The sequence below is a fragment of the Mizuhopecten yessoensis genome, unplaced genomic scaffold (genome assembly GCF_002113885.1).
Source record: "Mizuhopecten yessoensis strain PY_sf001 unplaced genomic scaffold, ASM211388v2 scaffold5459, whole genome shotgun sequence".
NCBI lineage: Eukaryota > Metazoa > Mollusca > Bivalvia > Pectinida > Pectinidae > Mizuhopecten > Mizuhopecten yessoensis.
In genome coordinates this window covers 183188-209311 of record NW_018406060.1, presented here as the reverse complement: position 1 = coordinate 209311, position 26124 = coordinate 183188, and the positions used below count along the sequence as shown (strand labels likewise).

At 39.8% G+C, this 26124-nt stretch overlaps 1 protein-coding gene across 1 annotated transcript in view; it reads left to right on the top strand.

The window, feature by feature from the left end:
- LOC110450691 (glutamine-dependent NAD(+) synthetase-like) overlaps positions 1 to 25370 on the top strand; it is a 34747-nt gene extending 9377 nt beyond the window's left edge. The window contains 14 exon segments of the mRNA XM_021498324.1: positions 1203 to 1291; positions 1754 to 1871; positions 3533 to 3664; positions 4311 to 4385; positions 6105 to 6226; positions 7154 to 7305; positions 8443 to 8611; positions 9310 to 9445; positions 9941 to 10047; positions 10643 to 10774; positions 13575 to 13644; positions 20220 to 20348; positions 22262 to 22438; positions 23453 to 25370. Of these exon segments, the coding sequence (XP_021353999.1) occupies positions 1203 to 1291; positions 1754 to 1871; positions 3533 to 3664; positions 4311 to 4385; positions 6105 to 6226; positions 7154 to 7305; positions 8443 to 8611; positions 9310 to 9445; positions 9941 to 10047; positions 10643 to 10774; positions 13575 to 13644; positions 20220 to 20348; positions 22262 to 22438; positions 23453 to 24175 (2331 nt within the window). The 3' untranslated portion in view covers positions 24176 to 25370.
- The last annotated feature ends 754 nt before the right edge of the window (positions 25371 to 26124 follow it).

Below are 26124 nucleotides of genomic sequence, written 5' to 3'. Positions count from 1 at the left end.
GGGCCCAATAGGGGAAACATAGCAAATGATTCTTTAAAATCCTTCTTCTTCTGTCGGAATGAAAGGATTTAATCCATATTTGGTGTGGAGCATCCTTGGGTAAAGGGGAACCAATTTTGTATAAACGGTGGGTGTGGCCCCCCTGGGACCTGAGGGGCGGGGCCTAATAGGGGAAATAGAAGTAAAACCTTTATAATCCTCCTTCTTCCATATGGATTGAGGGATTTTATCCTAATTTAGTCTGGAGCATCCTTGGACAAAAGGGACTCAATTTCATTTAAACAGCGAGTGTGGCCCACCTGGGGATAGAATGGAGGGGCCCTATAGGGGAAACATAGCAAATTCTTCAAATACCTTCTTCTTCTTTACGAATGACAGGATTTTATCCAAATTTGGTATGAAACATCATTGGGTGAAGGGGAACCAATTTTGTATAAACGGTGTGTCTAACCCCCCTGGAGGCAGAGAGGTGGGGCCCAATAGGAGAAATAGAGGTAAAACCTTTTAAATCCTTCTTCGACCATCGAGATTAAGGGATCTTTTCCATATTTAGTCTGGAGCATCTTTGGACCAAGGGGTCTAAATTTTGTATAATTGGTGGGTATGACCCCCCTAGTGGCATAGGGGTGGGGCTCTGTTTGAAGTTTGTTCTCGCTATATCTCAAGTACTGGATGGATCTTTCTGAAATTTCATATGTACTTACAGCACCTACCATGGAGTGATATATGTTTACTTCATACCAATTATTTTAAACATATTCAGGTGAGCGATACAGGCCCTCTGGGCCTCTTGTTCAAAAGTGTCTGGGTGCTTTCCGAATTGGAATTTAAAAAGGATATTGCTTAATTACTCTCTGAAAAAAAAAATCAAAAGGGAAATGAATATTGAGAAATTTTCAGATTCAGCTTTGACTTTTATTATTAATTACAATAAGTATATATTTTTTGTCTTTGAATTATCAAAAATGTTTAAATTAAATTAAACAATCAGTCAAGATTTTTATTTTATTTATATTGACATTGATTTTTGGGATGTCTGTACTTCTTTTCAATAATTACTTCTTGGGAAAAAATGATATATAAATTTCAGGGGTATGATTTCAGTTTCCTTAAAAAAGATCACTGACACTTTTGCACAGATGAAAGTCTGTGAAGATTTGGCATGATGTTTTAAAACACACTATATTCATGTTCCATTACAGAAAACGGTGCCAATTGGTGACGCTGTGATATCTACACTGGATACATGTATCGGGAGTGAGATCTGCGAGGAATTGTGGACGTCACACAGGTCAGTGTTATTGTATAGAACATTTTTTGTACATGATTTTGCACTATTTATCTTGCTTGAACTGAGAATACAGGGTTTGTTCAAGCCTTGAAAAGGTCCTAAAATTTGATAAAAAGACATTAAAAGCTCTTAAGAATAAAAAAAAAGTGCCTTGTAAAGGACCAAATGAGCCTTGAATTGTACTAAATGATCCTTAAAATAGGGAGGATTGGCAAGTATGGATACAGCCATGTTATTACTCTTGAAATAATATTGCATGTCATGTACAAATGTTCACTGTCATGATAAATTCTCCCTCATTGGAGAGTCAGAGAGTGAAACTGCCAAAGGTTTAACTACGACGAAAATGTCCTGGTTTACAGTATATAGTCTTGTAATAACAGAAATGTACAAAATATGTTTTCACAAACGACACACTGATTGCATGTTGTCAAATTGTTGTGGGACGTTTGTGTGTTACAGTCAGCACATCGACATGAGTCTGGACGGGGTGGAGATCATCACCAATTCCAGTGGAAGTCACCATGAGCTGAGGAAAGCCTATGTCAGGGTGGACCTCATCAAGTCGGCCACCATGAAGGTACAACCTCGAATATCTCTTGTTATTTACTTCCCCAAATCATTCCCTCTGATTTATTGACACATTTCTGGGTGTACGCCAAGGTGATACCAACAGTCCCTTTCTATGACTGATTTTGCTCAAACTTTGTGTGTAAGTGAATTATGGCATTGCAAATTTCTTTCCAATGCATCATTTACAACTACAGAGGTACATTCCCCATTGCAATTAAAGCTTGTTCTCATTGAATTCTTTAACACTTTTTACTTTTTCATGTATGAAAAGTCTCGTCCTCTATATACTTACTACTCCGTATAATAAACAACAAACTCCTTATATGCAATTAGCTGCTCAGTCAGTGTTTAATTTAAATCTTTGTTCTATGCACATATATATATCATACGTGTAACCCACACTCGACATCTCCCCCTCTCAGACCATGTTTATCTAAATAAACCAAGCCTGCCACCCAACCTGACAACCCATTTCAGGGATACAGGAGGTGTACCAGCCCGATGCTTCAGGTTTACCTTGCTGGGATTTCTAAACATGGAGTATAAACACGATCTTCATACATTCAAGAGTTACAAGCTATTATTTCCCTTATATTACAATGAATTATGTTGAATTCAAACGGTCCGTTCCTGAGCTGACCAAAAGCTAGAATGCCTAACAAACTAACCCCATCACGCCCTACGCTTTCGAAACACTCTCATTGGTCGGCTATAAACCGCACTTGCTTCTCAATCTATATGATTGCCACGTACCTACAGGACAAATATTTCCTGCTATTCTATGAACCGCGGGAAATTTAAATTCTTATTTCTACTAAAAATGATTTCTAAGCTACTAAGTTTGCTCCTTGTTAAGATTTCTACTTCTCTAAGCTTAAACTTACTACCCTGCTAAGTATTAGATTTCTATACCACTAAGTTTGCTTCTTGTTAATATTCTACTTCTCTAAGCTTAAACTTACTACCCTGCTAAGTATTAGATTTCTATACCACTCTTTTTCTAAGTGTTTAGACTTTCTACTTAATATACAGATTTCTACTTATCTACGTTGAAGATTTCTACCTGTTGAAGTTTAATCATTCTTTTTCTTTGTTTTTAAAATTTCTACCTGTCAAAGTTTGAAAATATTTTTTTTTCTGCATTTTAGATCTTTATTTGCTCAAAGTTAAGATTTCCTGTCTTCTAAGATATCTACACAGTTTGAACGAAGTTTAGGTTTAGACTAAGTTTGAGTTTTTGTTACATGTCTATAAGTTTAAGATTTCATCATCTACCTGTCTAAGTTTAAGATTTACCCTTCACTTCCTTTAAGATTTTGTACTCCTTTTAGAGAAGAGGACGGGATGGAAATCATTTTCTTCTCTACCCTTTTGACTAATACCACATTCAACCGAATAAACACGCCTGTCCCCTGCCACTGGTTTAGCATCATATTCTGATTCAAGATTGGGCCAGTTGTCTCAATAAAATTATTTGATTCATCCTTTGAAAGATCGCACAAATGTTTGGTAGTATAGGTCGGTTTAATACATAGGGACACGGTTGGTTCCGCATGAAAGGGATATATTTAACGGAACCCCTCTTGGGTTTTTGTTAAAGCACAGTACACTTGTTCGGTTGAATACGGTATTACTAAATATATTTTGAGCAAATCCTTTTATTTACAGTGTGGAGGTGTTTACATGTTTGCCAACTTCATTGGATGTGATGGAGAGCGTACTTACTACGATGGCTGTTCAGCTATTGCTGTCAACGGCCAGATGGTATCCCAAGGTCCTCAGTTCTCCGTACAGGAAGTGGTAATAACATTTGCAGATTCGTTAAACTCATTTTGGAAACCCACTTTCATTAGCTTATATGCAGAAAGTTAAAGTGAAAATTCATTTTCCATCGAGCAGGAAAAAGTTGTTTTGTCATAAACCAGTGTCAGGTTTGTTTCAGCTAGTGATGTATATACACTTAACATGAACAAGCTGGAAGTACTTAAATTGCACAAATAGAGTAGACCTGTTTAACTTGTAATGTCAAGGAAATATGTCTTTTTTTTAGTTATCAGGGTCTGTTCTTTTTTGTTAGGGAAACTGGAAATATCAAGAAGATCTTGCTAATTTCAAAAACTTAAATATTTTTTGGTTTATCTTGCTGTATATTTGGTGTTCATTTGGAGGTAAAAAAACCTTTTGAACTTCAAAAAAAATATTTGTCAACCACTAAGAGGTCTTTCATAAGTATCAACCATTTCCATAAATGTGCAAGCGGCAGACTCCATGTCATGATCAGCACGATGGGTTTCACACACACAGAAAATAATTAATTGTTATGTCAAAATGACAGGTATAAATAATAGATTTAAGACATTTGTTGATTTCAAAAGTGTATAGTTCAAATTAATGTTGTTCAATTTACAATATATTTGTTTGTACATGTATGTGTATACTTTCTTAGATTGTAGACACTGCCACGGTTGACCTCGAGGATGTGAGAGGTTACAGAAACTCATTACGGAGTCATTCCTTAAGGGTAAGTGATATGGTAACTTACTACAGAGTCATTCCTTGAGATTAAATGTTACAGTGAGTCACTATGGAGTCACTCCTTGAGGGTAAGTGATACAGTAACTTGCTATAGAGTCACTCCTTGAGGGTAAGTGTTATAGTAATTCACTAGGGAGTCATCGTGAGGGTAAGTAATACAGTAACTCACTATGGAGTCCCTCCTTGAGGGTAAGTGTTATAGTAATTTACTAGGGAGTAACTCCTTGAGGGTAAGTGATACAGTAACTTACTATGGAGTCACTCCTTGAGGGTAAGTGATACAGTAACTCGCTATGGAGTCCTTCCTTGAGGGTAAGTGTTATAGTAATCCACTAGGGAGTCACTCCTTGAGGGTAAGTGATATAGTAACTCACTATGGAGTCACTCCTTGAGGATAAGTGATACAGTAACTGGCTATGGAGTCACTCCTTGTGGGTAAGTGTTATAGTAATTTCCTAGGGAGTCATCGTGAGGGAAGTAATACAGTAACTCACTATGGAGTCACTCTTTGAGGGTAAGTGTTATAGTAATTCACTAGGGAGTCACTCCTTGAGGGAAAGTGATACAGTAACTCACTATGGAGTCACTCTTTGAGGGTAAGTGTTATAGTAATTTACTAGGGAGTCATCGTGAGGGTAAGTAATACAGTAACTCGCTATGGAGTCACTCCTTGAGGGTTAGTGATACAGTAACTCACTAGGGAGTCACTCCTTGAGGGTAAGTGATACAGTAACTCACTATGAAGTCACTCCTTGAGGGTAAGTGTTATAGTAATTCACTAGGGAGTCATCGTGAGGGAAGTAATACAGTAACTCACTATGGAGTCACTACTTGAGGGTAAGTGTTATAGTAATTTCCTAGGGAGTCATCGTGAGGGTAAGTGATACAGTAACTCACTATGGAGTCCCTCCTTGAGGGTAAGTGTTATAGTAATTCACTATGGAGTCACTCCTTGAGGGTAAGCTTAAGTGTTATAGTAATTCACTATGGAGTCATTCTTTTAGGCTAAGTGTTATGGAAACTCATAATGGGGTGACTCCATGCATTGGAGGGTAAGTGTTAAATTGTAATGAAGTAACTCTGGGAAGGCAAGTGCTGCATTATCACACAATAAAGTGTTGAAAAGTGACTCACATAGTTATTCATGGAGTCATTCTATGAAAGCAGCAGTAATTATAAGTGTTGAGTTCACAGAAACTCAATGCATTGTCTTTCCATGAGTGTAAGTGTTGTTTATCCCGTAAGTGCTGAGGTCACAATAAGTTGAAGTGTGTATTTCTAACATATGTTAGTATGCAAACATTTCTATAAAACATTTGAAAATGCACACATGGAGATTGGTTTCTATAACCATAGGGGTTGTCAAGTGCATGATTTCTTTTATCTATTCTTTGTGCGTTTAGATGGTAAAACAGCATAAAAGAGTTCCTCATCTCTAGAAGGGGCTTCGGCGGCCAAGCGGTTAAGGCATCTGGCCGTGTACGATCACTTGTCCTCCACCACTTGGTCGCGGAATCGAGGCGGTGGTTCTTCTCCAGGCAGTCTGGTGTAGCCAAAGCCTACCACATCCTTAAATGACCAAAGATGTTAATAGAATTCAAAACACAAACAAACGTTACCAAATCCTCATCTCTAGATGATGTTTAAACTCACACATGGACTTTTGTTACCTCACAGATAAACAAAAAAATTGTTTTTGTCACAGGCATCACAGAGTACATCCTATCCCAGAGTGCATTGTGATTTTGCCGTGACAAACAACGACTTCTTCAGACCCACATCAGACACCCTGGAGTGGCAGTATCACACAGCAGAGGAGGAGATAAGGTAACATATACAGCAGTGCTACAGAATTACTTCAGTCGCTCTTTTGTTCAAAAGTAGAGGGCACAAAAGTAAATACTCTCTACTACACCCCTTCCCCCATCACCTCCTCCCAAAAACTCTTTGTCTGTCCACGATCCTTGTAAGTGCAACTCCTCCTAAACCATTGGTGTTGTTATTTTGTAACTTGACATAATGAAAGTACACCATATGTACCTGTAGATGTGCATGCAGAAAGGAATTTAAGATTGAGCTCTAGAGTTATGGCCCTTGAAGCTTAAAATTTCTGCTCCAGAAACTTTATAAGCGTAACTCCTCCTTAACCATTTGTTTGATATTTTTGTAACTTGACATATACAGTAAAAGTACACCATCTGTAGATGTGCATGAAGAAATGAATTTGAAAGTTTTGTCTTATTTGCTTGGAGTTATGGCCCTTGAAACTTTAAATTTCTTCTCAAGAAACAAATGTAAGCACAAGCAGGGGTTATATCTTTGTGAGCTTGCACACAGTGTCTCTAGTTACCAGTTGTATTTGATAGCCTATAACAACTGCAGGTACAGGATTTGGAAAAGAACCAGCTGTTATCAATTTCACGATTTTTTAATTGTTATTAGTGTAGGAACCCCCTTGCAGAATATATTTAATGATTATGACATCATAATAGGTCATATTACATGAGTTCATGCACGAAATGATGCGTTCACTTGATAACATGATTCTTTATAACAATGATGAAAAATGATAAAAGGCAATAATTACATAGAATGTGATAGAATTTATGTGTTAGTCTATGATTCATACGAATGTGAACCTCGAACGTTTTGCAAATATTGAAAATAATAAATTTTAGTTTGAATCATCAGAGTATAGGTGTCTTGTCCCATTAAATAATTTGTACTTGTGTGATAAATGATATTATGTTACAGTGATGGGCCCGCCTGCTGGCTTTGGGACTATCTGAGACGAAGCGGCCAGGGTGGATTCTTTCTGCCACTCAGTGGCGGCATCGACAGCTCGAGTACTGCCTGTATTGTGGCATCCATGTGCCACAAGATCTGTGAAGCTGTTAAGAATGGAGGTAAGCTCTTTCTTGATCACATCAACCAGGTAGTGTTTTAATAATCGTACATTACATTAGATCTCCATATACCAGATCATGTTCGTACTGCAAACCAGTTCAATTTTGTGAGATAAATTCTTTTATTAATTTAAGGACAGAGTTGATTGTGAATTTTAATGGCAGGTAATTTTATTCTTACACATCTAAGCAAGGGATATTTATACTTTATTGTTCGGTCAAAGAATCCTTGTAAACAAGTCATTTGAAGTGCAAACGTGAAAAATAATCATTCACAAAGTTTCAATGTTTATAGTCATACTGAATACTCTGTGGCTCAAAGACTATACAGATGTAATGTCCACCTCTATTTCTAGCAGGGAATATTTCTTCAGGATGTAGGATTTAACTGGGTCTTATTTGGGGCTGAAATACAGCACCATTCCCCGGGAAATAGTGTTTTGTCCCAGTTTTTGCCCAAAAAATCCACAATAAAAAAAAACACAAAAAATTACCAAAACTATCTTTGATGCTGGTAATGTTTTAATATAAAAATGCTTAGTAAACAAAGGATTGCTAGTGTTTTAAAATGGAGTTTAATGGAAAAAAGTATTTGCTAGGGTGAGTATAATTTCCTGCTGTAAAGTGCCCCTGGCCAAGCTAGCTAAATAAATAAAAACCTGGAATGTCTATCAGCCTCTCAGTATCACATTAGTGTAAGATACAAAGTAACTCCAGGTTATACTCCGATTATCATTACTATAATGATGTCGTTACTACTGATGTTGCTGATACTTTGCAGCAACATATTTTCAAGGCATCACTATGAATTATGGTCTTCATTTGTGTTTTATTTTCAAATAATTGGCGGTGGCCAAGTGGTTAGACATCTGACATTCTGCTACCACTAGCCCGCCACCACTGGGTCTACGTAGGGCAGTTGCCAGTTACTGGCCGCAGGTCGGTGGTTTTTTCTCCGGGAACTCCGGCTACCTCTACCACGGAAACCTGGCAGTTCCCTAAATGACCATAGCTGTTAATAGGACGTAAGGCACAAACAAACCAAACTAAATCAAATAAAAAAAGAGATATTTATCACATTACGTGTATTATGAAAACGGTTTCTACAATTTGTATAAAATTTAATTATTTATTTAGATACCAAGGTGCTGTCTGATGTGCGGCGTATCATCGGAGACGGAGCATATGTTCCTCAGGACCCACGAGAGCTCGCGAACAAGGTATTCACCACCTGTTATATGGGATCTGAGAACAGCTCTCAAGAGACAAGGGACCGTGCTGCAGGGCTGGCTCAGCAGATCGGCAGGTATGTAGGTCAAGGTCATCTCCCGTAGGTGCAGGGAAAAAGGCCTGCTGTATTTTCCTGTATGTAATTGTAAGAAGCAGCTAAGGTGGGGCAGAATATGGAACTACTTTGGTGTCTTCTGCCTTTGGGTATTGAAGAAACCAAAACGAGCTGCTGTCCCATTGCTTTCTATTTTATTTATTTTTTATTTTGAATATGTTTGCTAATCACCAATCTTCAAATTACATTAGCTTTTGTAAGGACATTTGATTTCAAGGCTGCATTCGCGTATCCCGGTTGAAAGGGTACCTTTGGCGCAGAAATATTCCACGATAAACGAACACTGCACTGGGACGGTTCTATAAGCAGAGCTGAAAATGCACAGTTTCGGAGAATAAAAAACACTGTATCAAGAATAGTATGCCCTTCTTTCATCCTTCCACTGAATTACATAACGTTTCTTAAAAACTACATGTGGCTTGACATTGTTTTAGAAAGAAATAATGCAAACTAGCAATAGTCTGCATTTTAGTTTCGGTCAGGTACGTCTGAACCCCTCAATCTACACGTGCCAAATTTTCCTGAGGTCAGCCTCGGTTCAGATCTGTACCTGTCGTTTTCTTTACAGGTTCAACCGGTTCAACCGTTTCAACCGGATACGCGAATGTACCCCAAATGTCTTTTTACGTATGGTTACCTCCCTTTGCTGTTTTCTCTAGTTTCCATCTGACAATCAGTATAGACCTTGCCGTGGCAGCCTTTCTCAGCATCTTCACAGCGACATTGAAGCTAGTGCCCAGATTCAAGGCCATGGGAGGAAGTCCAAGGGAGAACCTGGCTTTACAAAATGTGCAGGTACTTCTATCTAACTTTGTCTATGTCCTGCCCTGAACCTGTACCTCAGTTTATATTATCTCATATAGTTTCTTTATATTCATAAACATTTTCATTTAAAATGATGTATTAGACTTTGGTCAGCAGTAAAATCTTTATAAACTGATAATGTTTGTCTAGGAGAATGTTTGCATTATAATGTCTGAGATTGTATTGATTTTCAATTATAAAGGGATCTTGATCAACAATAGAGCTAAGTAAGACAACTTTATACTAGATTTCACTGAACTTCTAGTACATTCTAAGTACATTCACCATGGCATAAATTTATCGAAATAATAAATTCACATTTATTATTTGTCGAGAATTAGCCCATGATAGCACAAAAATATGGAACATCCTTTATAACATTTATTAGTTTAATTCACTAAATCCGACTTATTTCTTGTAAAAAATTTTTTTTTGTGTTCTCACTTTGAGTCGGTTGCGCTAAACGTGATGTTAATTTGTCTGTAGGCACGGGTGCGGATGGTTCTAGCCTATTTGTTTGCCCAGTTGGTGTTGTGGGCGAGAGGAAGGTCTGGAGGTCTTCTGGTGCTGGGGTCAGCCAACGTAGACGAGAGGTAGGTCAACAGGTCATAGTTGAAAGGTCATCAGGTGTTGTGGGTGAGGGGAAGGTCTGGAGGTCTTCTAGTACTTGGGTACTGGGGTCAGCTAATGTAGACCAGAGGTAGGTCAACAGGTCATAGTGGAAAGGTCATCATGCATGTGTGATGAGTGAGAGGAAGGTGTGGAGGTCTTCTGGTGCTGGGGTCAGCCAATGAAGACGATACAGGTAGGTCAACAGGTTATAGTCGAAAGGTCATCTTAATGTGTTGATCTGAACTGTCCTCTGGTGTGGTGAGGAAAGACTTCAGTTTGGTTTTCAGGTGTTTGACAAATTGATACTTGTCTTTGTAGTTAAGAATGTTGTATAAAAAAACTATTTAAATTAATGAAAGTGAAGGAAATCATTATTTCCTTTACTTCAATTTTGTAAAAGAAATAACGATTTACGTATTTGAATAAATTATTACAATCTCTTTTCTATTTAAGCTTTTATTTTCTTTCAAAAATAAATACCTAAGTACATCTTTCAAAATATAAGTTAATTTATGGAGCTTTCCTCAATTACTGAAAGAGTTCTGAGAAGAGAGTTGTTGAATTGGTCATTTCTAGTCTACGAGGATACATGACCAAATACGACTGCTCCAGTGCCGATATCAATCCTATAGGGGGGATCAGCAAGACCGACTTGAGGAGCTTCATACAACATTGTATCACCAAGTTTGGATTTACCACACTTGAAAAGTGAGTACATTTTCATATTTTACTCACTCGCACTAATTCAGGTACCAATTCACTTTGTATCTCTAGATCATGGAAAAACGTCTACATGTACCTGTGAAAGTGATGGCCTTTTGTGTCACCCTGGTACAAACACTAGCTGCTCCCCACAGACTCGGCTAGGGTTCATTTCTCTTTAGATCATTCAGCAGAGTGTAAGACTAGTGATCGACCCAGGGTTCCTTGGTTTGAACAGTAGCAGAGATATTTAAAAAAAACATAATGATCTCTGTTATACAGGTGCCCTAGCTTCTAAGGACTCGGGAAACATTGACAAAAATACTCAGTAATACTTTCACAGGTATACTGGTGGACACTTAAAGAATTATGCTACATCATTATGACATTTTCTCCTTTTTTAAAAAGTCCACAACCAGAAAGCTGTAAGTAAACCAGATCCTAGAGGATCTAGGCAACCACCATGAAAGGATTATCAAATCTACAAAAGATCATCTTTTACCTTATTTGCTCTTCATTTCCTACTATTATACCCAGTCCCACGTAGGAAATCCTAAATCCTAAATGGGAATCTTGTTCATTTACTTAAACCTCATGTCATATGTTATTTGCCCTTATGACAAATGTTATTTTATAAGAATTGCATAAATATAATGCAGAATGCTAAAAATGTGTAATTCTTACATAATTAGAAGTGCTGTCAATGGTGGATGAATTCTCATTAGGGCCAGGGGTAATTTTAACAAGGGAAACATAAATACATTTAAAAATTGATCATGATAACAAAAATGAACTGTCAAAAGTCAAGATGAATGTCTGGTGGCAATCTTTGTTTTTTTATCAGTCCCAAAAAATCAATACTAGGGACAATGGGGAACCTTCATGTAAAATTTGAGAAATATCCCTCTGGTATTTCCTGAGAAATAGTACTAGCAAACTTCAACTCAAGATAACCAAAATGGCCACCTGTCGGCTATTTTGGTATTTTTCGATCAGTCCAAACATTTTATATGCTTTTCTTCGGACCATGGAACCTTCAGTTGAAATTTGGGAAATATCCCTCTAGTACTTTCTTAGAAATAGCAATAGCAAACTTTTAACTCTCAAAATTCAAGATGGCTGCCTGTTGGCCATCTTGCTTTTTTATTAGTCCCAATTTTTTTATACGCATAACAAGAGATCATGGGGAACCTCCATGTGTAATTTGAAGAAGATCCGGGGGGGATCCCTTTAGTACTTGCTGAGAATTAACACTAACAAGAATTGTTTAAGGACAAACAGAAAGAATGACGGACGGAGGGATGGACCACAGATGAAGTTTTTTTTAATTGCCCACCATCTGATGATGGTGGGATAAAAATAAGCAGGGTAATTGTAATATGGACTTGGTACAAAACAAAGGTTTGATGTGGAAGGGTAACAACTCTTAACACTTTTAAAACACAATATCACAGGTTTTATGTGTAAGGGAGATAACTCTTTACACTGACCACAAATCACATTTTTAGCTCACCTGGCCCGAAGGGCCAAGTGAACTTATGGCATGGTGCTGCGTCTGTCGTCCGTCTGTTGTCCGGCGTCTGTCGTCCGTCCGGCGTCAACTTTTTACTTTAAACAACTTCTTCTCAGTAACCAAAAGGCCTAGGGTGATGATATTTGGCCAGAAGCATGCTTTGATGAAGGGCTACCAAGTTTGTTCAAATAAATGACCTTCATCAATTTTCAAGGTCACAGGGGTCAAATATGTAAAAATCTTTAATCAACTTCTTCTGAATAACCAAGAGGCCTAGGATGATGATATTTGGCCAGTAACATGCTGGGATGAAGGGCTACCAAGTTTGTTCAAATAAATGACCTTGACTTATATTCAAGGTCACAGAGGGCAAATATGTTTAAAACATTTAAACAACTTCTTCTGAATAACCAATAGGCCTAGGGTGATGATATTTGGCTAGTAGCATGCTGGGATGAAGAGCTACAAAAGTTTGTTCAAATGAATGACCTTCATCTTTTTTCAAGGTCACAGGGGTCAAATATGTTTTTAACCTTTAAACAACTTCTTCTGAATAACCAAGAGGCCTAGTATAATGCTAGTAACATGCTGGAATGAAGGACTACCAAGTTTGTTCAAATGAATGACCTTGACATATATATTCAAGGTCACAGGGGTCAAATATGTTTAAAACCATTGAATGACTTCTTCTTAACAAGCAAAAGGCCAAGAGTGATGATATTTGGCCATTAACATGCTGGGATGAAGGACTACCAAGTGAATGACCTTCACCCATATTCAAGGTCACAGTGGTCAATATATGTTTAAATCTTTAAATGATTTGTTCTATATAATCAAAAGGTCCAGTGTAATGATATTTTGCCAGATGCATGCTGTGTTGGAAGACTATAAACTCTGTTCAACCTAATGTCCATGTTTGACATTCAACGTCACAGGCGTCATAAAAAATTATGTTTAAATCTTTAAATAGGTTCTTAGGAATCAAACACTGATATTCTGCCTGTAGATGTATTTTAGTCCACTTTTAAGATTACAAGTGTGAGATTAATACCAGGTGAGCGATGCAGGCCCATTGGGCCTCTTGTTTATGTGTATGAAAGGGTATCATCATGTAATTGTGTGTCTTTTGAATGTTTAACAATTGTGAATGTGGCAGAAGTAAAGTTTCAATTATTAAGATAAAATTTCAAGACCTTCAGTTTTACTTTAGGTCAAATTGCGATTCATGGAACATATAAAAAAGGCTTTAATTACCAAAACATAGAAATTAAAGGAGATTTATTTATTTTGCAGGATTTACGATGCTCCTCCGACTGCAGAGTTGGAACCTCTATCCAATGGTCAACTGGCTCAGACGGATGAAGTAAGTAACAACAAGATATAAACAAATGTCCTGTTTGGGAAAAAATTAGCCTTGTACAAATATGTACTGTCAAATCTGCCAGAGAGGCACTATCTCTTTTATGAGATCCCCTGTGTTACGAGGGACCTTTTAAACGCCCTATGTCAGTTATTTTCATCCTTGCTGAACCTGTGTTAAGAAACCACCTGCACTAAGTGACCACTGTAATGCCTTCCTGAAGGTTGTCTCCAAATAAAGCTTTGCCTGTATTTGCCTCAAATAACAAAGCACAGCTGGGACTTACTCTGGCTACCCAAAATTCAAGTATATCCATAAAGGTTGCTTGCTTTGTAGATATTTCAAAGTTTTAAAGCATAAATTTAAAAGCAAGTATTAAAATAACGAGCCATCACTACAAAAATGTAATAATACAAGATGTTGGATAACACTACATGTAGTTTTGTGGTTGCATATGTCAGGAGAAAGTTGTGGTACAGATCCAGACATGTGTAACAGGAAATAGAGTAGTGTGCTCCTACTAGGGATGGAACCTGTGACCCCAGACTTAGTCAGATGCTCTACCACTGAGCTAAAGGGAAATTCCCTGTTATGCGAAGCTAGAAGGCAATCGTAATTCTATGTACAATTAAAATCTGCCACAATACCCCCCACTTTTAAATGTTTTCTTCCTCGAACACCACAGCAACTCAGGTTCTAACTCGCTGTCACCAAACAGGGAGGGCCACAGACACCATTTGTAACAGGAAAGAGAGTAGTGTTCTTCAACCGGGAATCAAAACCATGACCCCAGATTACCTAGTCAGATCCTTTATCCCTGAACTAAAGGGTAATTCCCTCTAGTGTGAAGATAGAAGGTGACAGTAATCCTATGTACAACTAAAATCTGCCACACATGCATACCATGGGAACCAATACAGCAAGGGTATATGTACTAAATAATGGTCATATCTACTGGAAATCAATGTTTAGTGGTTGTACTGCAGGGTCTTACAGACATGCTGTATGTACGGCCGTACAGGGTCAGACAGACTTGCTGTATGTACGGTCGTGCAGGGTCAGACAGACATGTCGTATGTACAGTCGTACAGGGCCAGACAGACATGTTGTATAAACGGTTGTACAGTGTCAGACAGACATGCCGTATGTACAGTCGTACAGGGCCAGACAGACATGGCGTATGAACGGTCATACAGGGTCAGACAGACATCGCTTATGTACGGTCGTACAGGGCCAGACAGACATGTTGTATAAACGGTTGTCCAGGGTCAGACAGACATGTCGTATGTACAGTCGTACAGGGGCAGACAGACATGCTGTATGTACGGTGGTACAGGGTCAGACAGACAGGGTGTATGTACGGTCGTACAGGGTCAAACAGACATGTTGTATGTACAGTCGTACAGGGGCAGACAGACATGGCGTATGTAGGGTCGTAAAGGGTCAAACAGAAATGTTGTATGTAAAGTCGTACAGGGTCAGACAGCCATGGCGTATGTACGGTCGTTCAGGGTCAAACAGACATGTTGTATGTACGCTCGTGCAGGGTCAGACAGACATGGGGTATGTACGGTCGTACAGGGGCAGACAGACATGTTGTATAAACGGTTGTCCAGGGTCAGACAGACATGCCGTATGTACAGTCGTACAGGGCCAGACAGACATGGCGTATGAACGGTCATACAGGGTCAGACAGACATTTTGTATAAACGGTTGTACAGTGTCAGACAGACATGCCGTATGTCGGTCGTACAGTGGCAGACAGACATGTTGTAGGTCGGTCGTACAGGGTCAGACACACATGTTGTAGGTATGGTCGTACAGAGTCAGACAGACATGTTGTATAAACGGTTGTCCAGGGTCAGACAGACATGTCGTATGTACAGTCGTACAGGGGCAGACAGACATGCCGTATGTACGGTCGTGCAGGGTCAGACAGACATGTCGTATGTACAGTCGTACAGGGCCAGACAGACATGTTGTATAAACGGTTGTCCAGGGTCAGACAGACATGTTGTATGGCGGTCGTACAGGGTCAGACACACATGTTGTATGTCGGTCGTACAGGGGCAGACAGACATGGCGTATGTAGGGTCGTAAAGGGTCAAACAGAAATGTTGTATGTAAAGTCGTACAGGGTCAGACAGCCATGGCGTATGTACGGTCGTGCAGGGTCAGACAGACATGCTGTACGTACAGGGTCAGACAGACTTGCTGTATGTACGGTCGTGCAGGGTCAGACAGACATGGTGTATGTCGGTCGTACAGGGTCAGAAAGACATGCTGTATGTACAGTCGTACAGGGGCAGACAGACATGGCGTATGAACGGTCATACAGGGTCAGACAGACATGTTGTATAAACGGTTGTATAGGGTCAGACAGACATGCTGTACGTACAGGGTCAGACAGACTTGCTGTATGTACGGTCGTGCAGGGTCAGACAGACATGCTGTATGTACGGTCGTACAGGGGCAGACAGACATGGCGTATGTAGGGTCGTAAAGGGTCAAACAGAAATGTTGTATGTAAAGTCGTACAGGGTCAGACAGAGATGTTGTATGTACAGTCGTACAGGGTCAGACGGACATGTTGTATGTCGGTCGTACAGGGTCAGACAGACATGTTGTATAAACGGTTGTACAGGGTCAGACAGACATGCTGTATGTACGGTCGTACAGGGTCAGACAGACATGCCGTATGTACGGTCGTACAGAGTCAGACAGACATGTTGTATGTACGGTCGTGCAGGGTCAGACAGACATGGCATATGTACGGTCGTACAGGGTCAGACAGACACGGCTTATGTACGGTCGTACAGGGTCAGACAGACACGGCTTATGTACGGTCGTACAGGGTCAGACAGACTTGCTCTATGTACAGTCGTACAGGGTCAAATAGACATGCCGTATGTACGGTCGTACAGGGGCAGACAGACATGGCGTATGTACGGTCGTACAGGATCAGACAGACATGGCGTATGTACGGTCGTGCAGGGTTAGACAGACATGCCGTATGTACAGTCGTACAGGGTCAGACAGACTTGCTCTATGTACAGTCGTACAGGGTCAAATAGACATGCCGTATGTACGGTCGTACAGGGACAGACAGACATGCCGTATGTACAGTCGTACAGGGTCAGACAGACATGCCGTATGTCGGTCGTACAGGGTCAGACAGGCATGTTGTATGTCGGTCGTACAGGGTCAGACAGGCATGTTGTATGTCGGTCGTACAGGGTCAGACAGACATGTTGTCTGTCGGTCGTACAAGGTCAGACAGACATGTTGTATAAACGGTTGTACAGGGTCAGACAGACATGCTGTATGTCGGTCGTACAGGGTCAGACAGACATGCTGTATGTACAGTCGTACAGGGTCAGCCAGACATGTCGTATGTACGGTCGTACAGGGTCAGACAGAAATGTCGTATGTACGGTCGTACAGGGTCAGACAGAGATGTTGTATGTACGGTCGTACAGGGTCAGAACAGACATGTTGTAGGTATGGTCGTACAGGGTCAGACAGACATGTTGTAGGTACGGTCGTACAGGGTCAGACAGACATGTCGTATGTACGGTCGTACAGGGTCAGACAGAAATGTCGTATGTACGGTCGTACAGGGTCAGACAGAAATGTCGTATGTACGGTCGTACAGGGTCAGACAGACTTGGCGTATGTACGGTCGTACAGGGTCAGACAGACACGGCTTATGTACGGTCGTACAGGGTCAGACAGACACGGCTTATGTACGGTCGTACAGGGTCAGACAGACTTGGCGTATGTACGGTCGTACAGGGTCAGACAGAGATGTTGTATGTACGGTCGTACAGGGTCAGAACAGACATGTTGTAGGTATGGTCGTACAGGGTCAGACAGACATGGTGTATGTACTGTCATACAGGGTCAGACAGACATGCTGTATAAACGGTTGTACAGGATCAGACAGACATGCTGTATAAACGGTTGTACAGGATCAGACAGACATGCTGTATAAACGGTTGTACAGGGACAGACAGACATGCTGTATAAACGGTCGTACAGGGTCAGACAGACATGCGGTATGTACGGTCGTACAGGGTCAGACAGAAATGTCGTATGTACGGTCGTACAGGGTCAGACAGAAATGTCGTATGTACGGTCGTACAGGGTCAGACAGAGATGTTGTATGTACGGTCGTACAGGGTCAGAACAGACATGTTGTAGGTATGGTCGTACAGGGTCAGACAGACATGGTGTATGTACGGTCGTACAGGGTCAGACAGACATAGCATATGTACGGTCGTACAGGGTCAGACAGACATAGCATATGTACGGTCGTACAGGGTCAGACAGAGATGTTGTATGTACGGTCGTACAGGGTCAGACCGACATGCCGTATGTACGGTCGTACAGGGTCAGACAGAGATGTTGTATGTACGGTCGTACAGGGTCAGACCGACATGGCGTATGTACGGTCGTACAGGGTCAGGCAGACATGGCTTATGTACGGTCGTACAGGGTCAGACAGACTTGGCGTATGTACGGTCGTACAGGGTCAGACAGAAATGTCGTATGTACGGTCGTACAGGGTCAGACAGACACGGCTTATGTACGGTCGTACAGGGTCAGACAGACTTGCTCTATGTACAGTCGTACAGGGTCAAATAGACATGCCGTATGTACGGTCGTACAGAGTCAGACAGACATGTCGTATGTACAGTCGTACAGGGTCGGACAGACATGTTGTATGTACGGTCGTACAGGGACAGACAGACATGCCGTATGTACAGTCGTACAGGGTCAGACAGACTTGCTCTATGTACAGTCGTACAGGGTCAAATAGACATGCCGTATGTACGGTCGTACAGAGTCAGACAGACATGCCGTATGTACGGTCGTACAGGATCAGACAGACATGTTGTATGTACGGTCGTACAGGGACAGACAGACATGCCGTATGTACAGTCGTACAGGGTCAGACAGACTTGCTCTATGTACAGTCGTACAGGGTCAAATAGACATGCCGTATGTACGGTCGTACAGAGTCAGACAGACATGCCGTATGTACGGTCGTACAGGGTCAGACAGACATGGCGTATGTACTGTCATACAGGGTCAGACAGACATGGCGTATGTACGGTCGTACAGGGTCAGACAGACATGTTGTATGTACGGTCGTACAGGGTCAGACAGACATGGCGTATGTACAGTCGTACAGGGTCAGACAGACATGTTGTATGTACAGTCGTGCAGGGTCTTTAGGGGTGAATGGGTTAAGCTCTCAAAAGCCAAACAATCCACGCAGAACTGTATGTGGAAGTCTGATAGCATATTAACCGCTCATTAACCTAGTTACCTGAGTATGACTAGTTAGATCGGGCCAGATGGCACAAACTAATTAACCTGTTATTAACTTAATAATCTATGTTGGACTGTTTCTGTGGAAGTCTAGTAACCTATTAATCACTCATTAACCCAGTAACCCAAGTAGGAAAGGGCTACCTATATCTTGATGAAAACAATATTGATTTTTTGTTATGGTTCATTTATTAACATAATTTACCGGTCTTCTGCCTAAACATTGTGTGTTCGATCACCTGATCAATTTTTCGTTCTGCCTGGCTGTGTTTATTAACTGAGGTAATTACTTGTCAGATGATCAGAATGTAATACAATGTCACTAGACCACGACCAGTAGATGTTATAACCTTATCTTTATGGAGATAGGCCTCATAAGCCAAAATGTCCTGATGAATAATTCTCATTTGTTATAATGTCTAATGTGTAGAAATACTTGTGAGAAAACATGGGGGAAAAATTAAGATTTAAAAATCTGAAGGTAAGCAAAACTAAAGTACCATCAGTCTAGCAAGATGAGTAGAATGACAAGGAACTTGAAGAAGTTGAATTACCTGGTACTTCAGACAAGCCTGAAACAAGTCTTGAAGATTGAAACAAGTCAGACAAGACTGAAACACATCTTTTAAATACAGACTGAAACATGTCTTAAGGATTGAAACAAGTCGGACAAGACTGAAACACAATAAGTCAGACAAGACTGAAACACAATTAGTCAGACAAGTCTGAAACACTATAAGTCAGACAAGACTGAAACACTATAAGTCAGACAAGACTGATACACAATAAGTCAGACAAGACTGAAACACAACAAGTCAGACAAGACTGAAACACTATAAGTCAGACAAGACTGAAACATGTCTTAAGGATTGAAACAAGTCAGACAAGACTGAAACACTATAAGTCAGACAAGACTGAAACACAATATAAAAAAAAGCACAGAAAAAAAAGTGGCCAGAACAACTGATTTGATAGATTTACACGCACGATAAAGGCTAAAGCTCATCTGGCAGGATTGAAACACATCAGATAAGGCTGAAACACCTCAGATAAGGCTGAAACACATCAGATAATTAAGGCTGAAACAATCAGATAAGGCTGAAACACATCTTAAAGGATGAAATACATTAGAAAAGACTGACCATGTGCTGTTTTCAAAACAACTTATTTCAGAACTTTAAATAATTAATAAAGTTAATATCATTTACAGAATCTAAAATAAAAAGCTTTCCCTGTTTTAGGAGGACATGGGGATGACCTACGAAGAGTTGTCTATATATGGTCGTCTAAGGAAGCAGAAACAATGTGGTCCGTACAGCATGTTCTCCAAACTGGTTCATACCTGGGCAAACAGGTATTCTCCTGAACAGGTAATTATAAGGTTCTCCAAACTGGTTCATACCTGGGCAAACAGGTATTCGCCTGAACAGGTAATTATAAGGTTCAGCTAAGTCACAACACCTGGACAGGTGGGTATTCAACTGAACAGGTAATCATAAGGTTCAGCAAAGTCACAACACCTTGACATGTGGGTATTCAACTGAACAGGTAATCATAAGGTTCAGCAAAGTCACAACACCTGGACAGGTGGGTATTCAACTGAACAGGTAATCATAAGGTTCAGCAAAGTCACAACACCTTGACATGTGGGTATTCAACTGAACAGGTAATCATAAGGTTCAGCAAAGTCACAACACCTGGACAGGTGGGTATTCAACTGAACAGGTAATCATAAGGTTCAGCAAAGTCACAACACCTTGACATGTGGGTATTCAACTGAACAGGTAATCATAAGGTTCAGCAAAGTCACAACACCTGGACAGGTGGGTATTCAACTGAACAGGTAATCATAAGGTTCAGCAAAGTCACAACACCTTGACATGTGGGTATTCAACTGAACAGGTAATCATAAGGTTCAGCAAAGTCACAACACCTGGACAGGTGGGTATTCAACTGAACAGGTAAGGCTCAGCAAAGTCACAACACCTGGACAAGTCGGTATTCAACTGAACAGGTAAAGGCTCAGCAAAGTCACAACACCTAGACAGGTGGGTATTCAACTGAACAGGTAAGACTCAGCAAAGTCACAACACCTGGACAGGTCGGTATTCAACTGAACAGGTAAGGCTCAGCAAAGTCACAACACCTGGACAGGTGGGTATTCACCTGAACAGGTAAGGCTCAGCAAAGTCACGACACCTGGACAGGTGGGTATTCAACTGAACAGGTAAGGTTCAGTAAAGTCACAACACCTGGACAGGTGGGTATTCAACTGAACAGGTAAGACTCAGCAAAGTCACGACACCTGGACAGGTGGGTATTCAACTGAACAGGTAAGGTTCAGTAAAGTCACAACACCTGGACAGGTGGGTATTCAACTGAACAGGTAAGGCTCAGCAAAGTCACAACACCTGGACAGGTGGGTATTCAACTGAACAGGTAAGGCTCAGCAAAGTCACGACACCTGGACAGGTGGGTATTCAACTGAACAGGTAAGGTTCAGTAAAGTCACAACACCTGGACAGGTGGGTATTCAACTGAACAGGTAAGGCTCAGCAAAGTCACAACACCTGGACAGGTGGGTATTCAACTGAACAGGTAAGGCTCAGCAAAGTCACAACACCTGGACAGGTGGGTATTCAACTGAACAGGTAAGGCTCAGCAAAGTCACAACACCTGGACAGGTGGGTATTCAACTGAACAGGTAAGGCTCAGCAAAGTCACAACACCTGGACAGGTGGGTATTCAACTGAACAGGTAATTGAGTCGATGATTCAGTTGAATGTTTTATCCTTACTTCACAAAGGTGATTCTGATATCTGTTCTCTGAAACATGTTAAAAGATGCTATAGTTAAGTCAGCAGAATGTCTGCTAATATTGGAAAATATTTTATTTTATACTTCAAAATGAAGTTTCTTATTTTTCCACTTTCTTCTGCTAGTGAGGATTTGGCAACTTTTTACTTAAACTATTTGGCAGGATTTAACAAAACTTTACATGAGTGTTTGTATTTGAGAAGGCAGTGTGCAAATGATTTTCCTTTTTGGAATGGTCATCCAACATGGCTGTCGCCACGGCCAGTTATTGGTTGAAAGATAATGACAGAATTTGCTTAAATTTAGTTGCAGGTGTGTAAGGTTACTGCGAAATCCACTGTAACTTCCATTAGGTTCATTTGCAACAGCGAGAGATGTTTTGGGGACTTTTGTTGTGACTCTCCCCCTTCCCACATGACAATCAGCACTTGTCATTCATATTGAAGTTTGGTTCATTTAACAACAGATTGCCCAGAAGGTGAAGCATTTCTTCCGATGTTATGCCATCAACCGTCACAAGATGACGACCTTGACCCCATCCTATCATGCCGAATCTTACAGTCCAGACGACAATAGGTTTGACCATCGTCAGTTTCTCTACAACGCCTCGTGGTCATGGCAGTTTAGCTGTATAGATGAACAGGTAAGATATGGTCATATATTTATACATCTCTCCCTTCTTCTGCTTAGTTATCTCTGCATATATATAGTAGTTCAGCAAGATGACAGTCTGATGACAGCCGTTAAAATGTCTGGAAACATGGAACATATTCAGGATCCATTATGTCTAATTGTACAATTAAGGGATGCTGACAAATTTCTTATTCCATAGCAGCTTCGTCCTGGAACATTCGACTGTGTCACTACCAGAGCAGTGTGTGAATTCGCGTACATAACGACCGTATGAAATGAATAAAAATGTTCAAAGGGCTACTCAGATTAATTAATTTAAAATTAAAAAGCTATCAAAAGAAGAAGAACAGTTTTTTTGGGGGGTTTTTGGTTTTGACTAAGGGTTGCTGGCTTATTAATTGCAGCAAAGATGTACAATTACAATTACATATTATGATTTATATTAAATTATGTATAAACATTAAATTATTTATTAATTTCCTTTTTTCGACGATTGTAAAGCAGGAGTCTAAAATATCTATACCGTGCTACCTGAGTCATGATATTATATGCTATGTTATATTTTTTTTGCAACACTGCTGGGGCTGACCTTGAAATGTTTACCTAACTCTCTAAATAGGCCTGCAGCTTAAAAGTGCTTTTGTATAAATATAGTTAGATAGCATAAAAACACAGTAATTTTTATACAGTAGAAAAGTGGTGGGACTCTCTGCCTTAAAAAGTTAAGTGTTATAATAATATTTGACTGTTTCAGTTAAAAAACATTCTTTTAAATTTTATTTTTTATTTTTCAGTTTGATATAAAATTGTGGTATTATAGAAAAATTGTATCTAACTAGAATGGCTCTTGTTACAATTTGAAATGAAGAAAAGTGATAATTAAATGACTCTAAAGTATAAGTCCTGCAGGACAAATAATACAGCCTTGGTAATTTGAGATATAAGTTTTGTTATAGATTTCTGATTGACTCTTCTTGGAACATCTTTTTTATTTTAGTTCTAATAACATGTATATTAATTTCAGACTCGGAAACTTACGCTACTGTTTGAGGAGCGAACAGACCAGAAGACAGACAGAATCCCGTCACAGAGTCGTGATGTTAACAGTTTCAATGCTAGTAGCAATGTTGACAACAGCAAGATCACAAAGCAAGGCTGGGGATCGGGAATGTCCAATGTGGGTGTGGAGGTCCCCATAGGGGATCTGGGCACCAGTATTGAGTTAAATCACCTCAAAGGTGAAGGTCAAATAGCGTCGAGGCATTCCGAGGTTTCAGAAAACTCCAAGCTGGAGAAAGAGGATGTTTTTGTACCTGACCAAAAAAATGGTGCTAAAAGTATACCCGAAGAGGATAATGGAAGGATGCATGTTCTAAGAGTGGTCAGTAAATGTGGTTCCATCTGTGATGGACAAGATCAAAGGAGAGGCACGGAAGAAGAAGTAAACAGATGTACTGGCTCCACCTCTGAAGAACAGGAGATGGGAAGGGGAATTGGAGGAGAAACAGTCAACAGATGTTGCTCCATCTCTGATGGATTGGATGTGGGGAGGGGCATGGGAAGAGAAGAGTTAAAGAGATGTGGCTCCATCTCTGGCCGACCGGATATGGGGTGGGGCTTGGGAGGAGGAGTGGTTGGGAGTTGTGGTCCAGCCTCTGAGGGCTTGGTACAGGGTCATAAGAGGGAGTATGTGGGTGGGACCGCAATTGGGGGGAAGCGCTTTAAGCCGATACAGGGGATCGCCTGAGCTAACAGTATAGTATACCATGTTGCTGTGAATGCACCATTAGTCACACGATATGTCCAGATGTCTACTAGGGCCCATTCAAAGCCGGGTTAGTGTCAGCTTGAAAATATAGAAATGCAAAATTTTCCTTGAAGATATTTTGAAAAATGCGGAAACTATATCCATGGATGTGTGAGGTTTTACAATGATTATTTGAGGACAAATTTTGTGAACATTCTGATTAATTTTCATTGGCTAGAATTTTAAAGTTTGGCCCTTTCACCACTATAGCCCATGAGGGACTTATCCAGATCAAGACATGGTAGAGTTTATTAAAGTTACATGTACATAGGGGTGAAAGGGTTGGGAGTTGTGAGTTGACAAAACGTTTACATCAGAACCAAATACTGCAACATGCTCACTATAATTTTGTTATTCAAGAAGACAACTATAACTTCAATAGAAATTCAAGGTGACAATGTCAAACATATTTTCATGATATATGTCTGTTATAATAGTTGATTATGTAGAAGAAAAAAATGATATTTTTTAATTTCGCGAGAAATTTCATAGAAATGTATTACCTGTAAACATGTACTATTGAAAATCGTTTTATATATATTCACGTTTATGCATCAGTTTGAATATGAATAATTGTTGTGTGATTTTGTTGAGCAGATTCATGACATAAACAGCAACCAGATTGCTGCAACGGTTTGGGCCGGCTGTGTGATCATTGATCATGCTATATTTACATTCCAACTGTCTTTGGCTTATTTATGAAGTTATACAATTTCCATTGCAATCTTAATTAGCACTGCTTAGTAGTGGGTTTGGATTCCAGTAATTTTATATCATTTACGTTGTGAAATAAATAAACATCACGTTGTCAGTTATCAGATTTTAAACCATTGATAACAAATTTTGTAAGGTTAAAGTGGCAAAATAATTAGAATTAACACGTAGACAACAAACTGCACTTTGTAAAATGCAAAATGGGTTTGAGTGGTGTCCCAGCTACAGAGAAAATCGCTGAGACAAGATTGTCCTCGCCCATCTCTGGATGAGTCACTTATAGTACATTACCTATTCTTATTTATTGAAGCGCATAGATCAGCCTCAATGCGTAGCATGTCACAAACCGTTTACAGTAAAACACTTGTTATTAGACTGCAATGACCTTCAGCCAACAAGAGAAAAAATTAATAATAATATATAATAATAATAATAATAATTTGAGGTTCTTATATACCGCTTTATCACAATCAATTCTGTAGTTCGTCTCAAAGCGGTTCACAAATTATTATCCGTGGTTATAGGGCATTTGCACCCAGCCAATATCTGCCATTTTGGTGCTCACAGCAAGCATTCAACAATTCTAGCACTGCCCAACCACGTACTCATTCACAGCTGAGTAGACTGGAACAAGCGGAGTAAAGTATTTTGCTCAAAGATACAACACAGTGCCGTGCCGTAACTCGAACCCGCAACCCTTCAGTCACATGGCTGGCGTCCTACCACTAAACTACCGTGCCTCCTAAATCTATAACAAATCCCAAATCTCTTTTCAAAAGATTAAATATCTTTACAATTTTAACCTATATTAAAACTGTTGTCTTGTTCAAAAAGATATAACTAACCATAGCCACTTTACTATTCAAGTTGACGTTTGTCTTTTACCTGTTTGTTCATTTCATGTCATTTCCTTTAACATGTTTTATCTACCTTTTGTTCACCATATAATTACCTCTGCTGTTAAGAATCCATATGTATAAGCATGAAAGTTATCAAGGACAATTTTTTTTTTTTTTTAATTTGCGTAAATTATATGAGATATTGTTTTATATGGGGGCAGTCTTTTTGTAATATTTCAGTGCCATTATTTCTAGACATGAAAAACCCTCATAAAAATAAAGATTTTATCAGTATTTTGTTTGTATATTACATTTGCATATAAGTTGTTTATATAT